This window comes from Brassica oleracea, chromosome C5 (genome assembly GCF_000695525.1).
Source record: "Brassica oleracea var. oleracea cultivar TO1000 chromosome C5, BOL, whole genome shotgun sequence".
NCBI classification, from domain to species: Eukaryota; Viridiplantae; Streptophyta; class Magnoliopsida; order Brassicales; family Brassicaceae; genus Brassica; species Brassica oleracea.
Genome location: NC_027752.1, coordinates 3,653,213 through 3,655,381, shown reverse-complemented (window position 1 = coordinate 3,655,381; position 2,169 = coordinate 3,653,213). Strand labels below are relative to the sequence as shown.

The window sequence follows — 2,169 nt, the reverse complement described above, 5'->3', positions numbered from 1 at the left end:
TTTTTTTTTAACAAACAAAGCTGGACGACTTAATTTAAGTCTTCCGTTTGACCAGAAGACTCATCAGTAAGTCTTCTACATACAGATGACTTACTAGTAAGTCTTCTACGCGAACAGATCTTGAAAAAAAATTCAAATTCGTACCTTAAACTAGGTGAGATGACTTCGTTTGCACACAGGGTCTTCTCCAACCACCCAGAACCTCAAACGAAAGCAACCGTAAGTCAAAACGAAAGAAATATGGCTCTGTCAACCATAGCCCATATTTTGAATCAAAAGCTTGAGTTTTTTGGATGAATATAGAGAGAAAGTGAAAGAAATGTTGTTTTTAGTTCATAACAATTGAAACAGAGAGAGTGTAAAGAGATTTACGTGCATTAAAGGGCATTAAAAGCTCCAAACAGTTCGTACAAGGTTGTTGTCACTATTCATTGCAGTGGCAATATTGTAAATACTTGAAGAAGATGAGGTTGAGACAGTAAAGAAACTATTTTCGAAAAAAAAAAAATGTTAATGGCATTTTCGTAGATAAAATGCAGGTGTGGGGTTAAAATCTCAAAAAAAACAGAGTCAAAAGAAAAGGTTTGTTTTCTGTTTGATTCCAAGTTTTGAGTCACTTTTGCACAAAGCCCCATTGGTAAATGTTTTTATTTTCTCTCATACCGGAAATATTAGAAGAACTGAACTTTTGCTAGAGAGTATATTTCTATTTATTCTAAAAGATGATACATTCAGATAATGGAAAAGGGGATGAGGAACAAACTTGGGTTTCGAACGGTAGCCCTGACGGTGTAGCCACGAAGGAGCAAAAGCTTAACAATCCAAGAAGCTACGTAACCAGAAGCTCCGGTGACGCAGGCCACCTTTCCTCCGCCGTTCATCTTTCTTTTCTTTACCTGACATAAACTGTTTTAGATGAAGAGACGAGAGAAGTTCATTAATAATAAGTTTTGTACTGCTGGTCAAATACGTATTTAATTATTTATATTAGGAAATAAAGTGAGTTGTCGTGCATCTTTTGGACTGTTTTACCGTGTAGATGGGATGAATTCGACGTTGCTTTTTGACTGTTTCGTAATATTAAATGCGAAGAAGATTACTTTTTATTTTGTAATAACAAGAGTGTGAATTCGAATTGATTAACATATTTGGCACGTTGGGGGAGTTGGTGATCAAGAGATACGTGCCAGACCTTCTTCGCATCAACCAAGAGATTCTCATGGTCAGAGGACTCCAGTTTCCGCAGTTAGGGAAGAAGGGGAGATCAAGGGTACCGGTGATGATGCAGCGACTGACGAGTTTCAACTTGAACTAGCTAAGACGCAGGCGGACGGATCAGAGGCGATAATTGACACTATTGAGGAGGCGATGGGTTTAATCAAGCTCAAGGGAGTGATGGGGCAACAGGAGGACATAGCAGCTGACATTGATATGGAAATATAGGCTATTCATGCTTCCATATTGGAGAATGGTGAGGATGTGGAGGTAGAGGATGAGTTTCAGACTCTCTCGGAGGAGGAAGCTGAGCAACTGGCTGAGGTTGATGGGCAAGAGGAACTGGTGAGTGGTGATGGCAACAACGCAACGGTAGCAGATGACATGGCGACGAGACAGAGTAATCGCAGGAGGCTGCTCAAACCCAGCACAGCGGGTAGCAACAAGATGAGGATGGCAAGCTCGCTTCTCTCTCCACGCAAACGTGCTGTAGCTAAGGTGGGAATTCGTCAGGGTGATGGTGGTAAACCGTTAGAAAGAAAGGGGCCTTCAAACCCGAAGTCAACGAACCTCAAGTTTTAAGATTATGGATCAAGACCTATTAATATTAGTTTCGATAATGACGGTGGGGAAAGAGGAAATTGTGATGATTATTGTGGCTTTTATTAAGATATGGAATAAAATTGGAATTTTAAGTTTGTGGTGGTGTTTTCTTGCTGTATGCGTATGTGTATTGTTACGTATGTTATGTGGTGTGAGTGTGGACTCTTTGGATTGGAGATATGGTTGTGGGAGTCGGCTTATAACGGGTCTATTATATATGGTATTGGCCTTGGTTTGGTATGGAACTATGGAGGCTTTGGGATCATTGGCGACTATGATTTTAGGTATCATGGTGCAAATTTGTTTGAGATCGAGGAGATGGGGTTCATCCTTAAGTCAAGTTAGAGGGTT

At 40.3% G+C, this 2,169-nt stretch overlaps 1 protein-coding gene across 1 annotated transcript in view; it reads right to left on the bottom strand.

The window, feature by feature from the left end:
* LOC106343421 (cinnamoyl-CoA reductase 1-like) overlaps positions 1-927 on the bottom strand; it is an 8,194-nt gene extending 7,267 nt beyond the window's left edge. The window contains exon 1 of the mRNA XM_013782624.1: positions 764-927. Within this exon, the coding sequence (XP_013638078.1) occupies positions 764-881 (118 nt within the window). The 5' untranslated portion in view covers positions 882-927. The remainder of the gene's footprint in view (positions 1-763) is intronic.
* Positions 928-2,169: the final 1,242 nt, after the last annotated feature.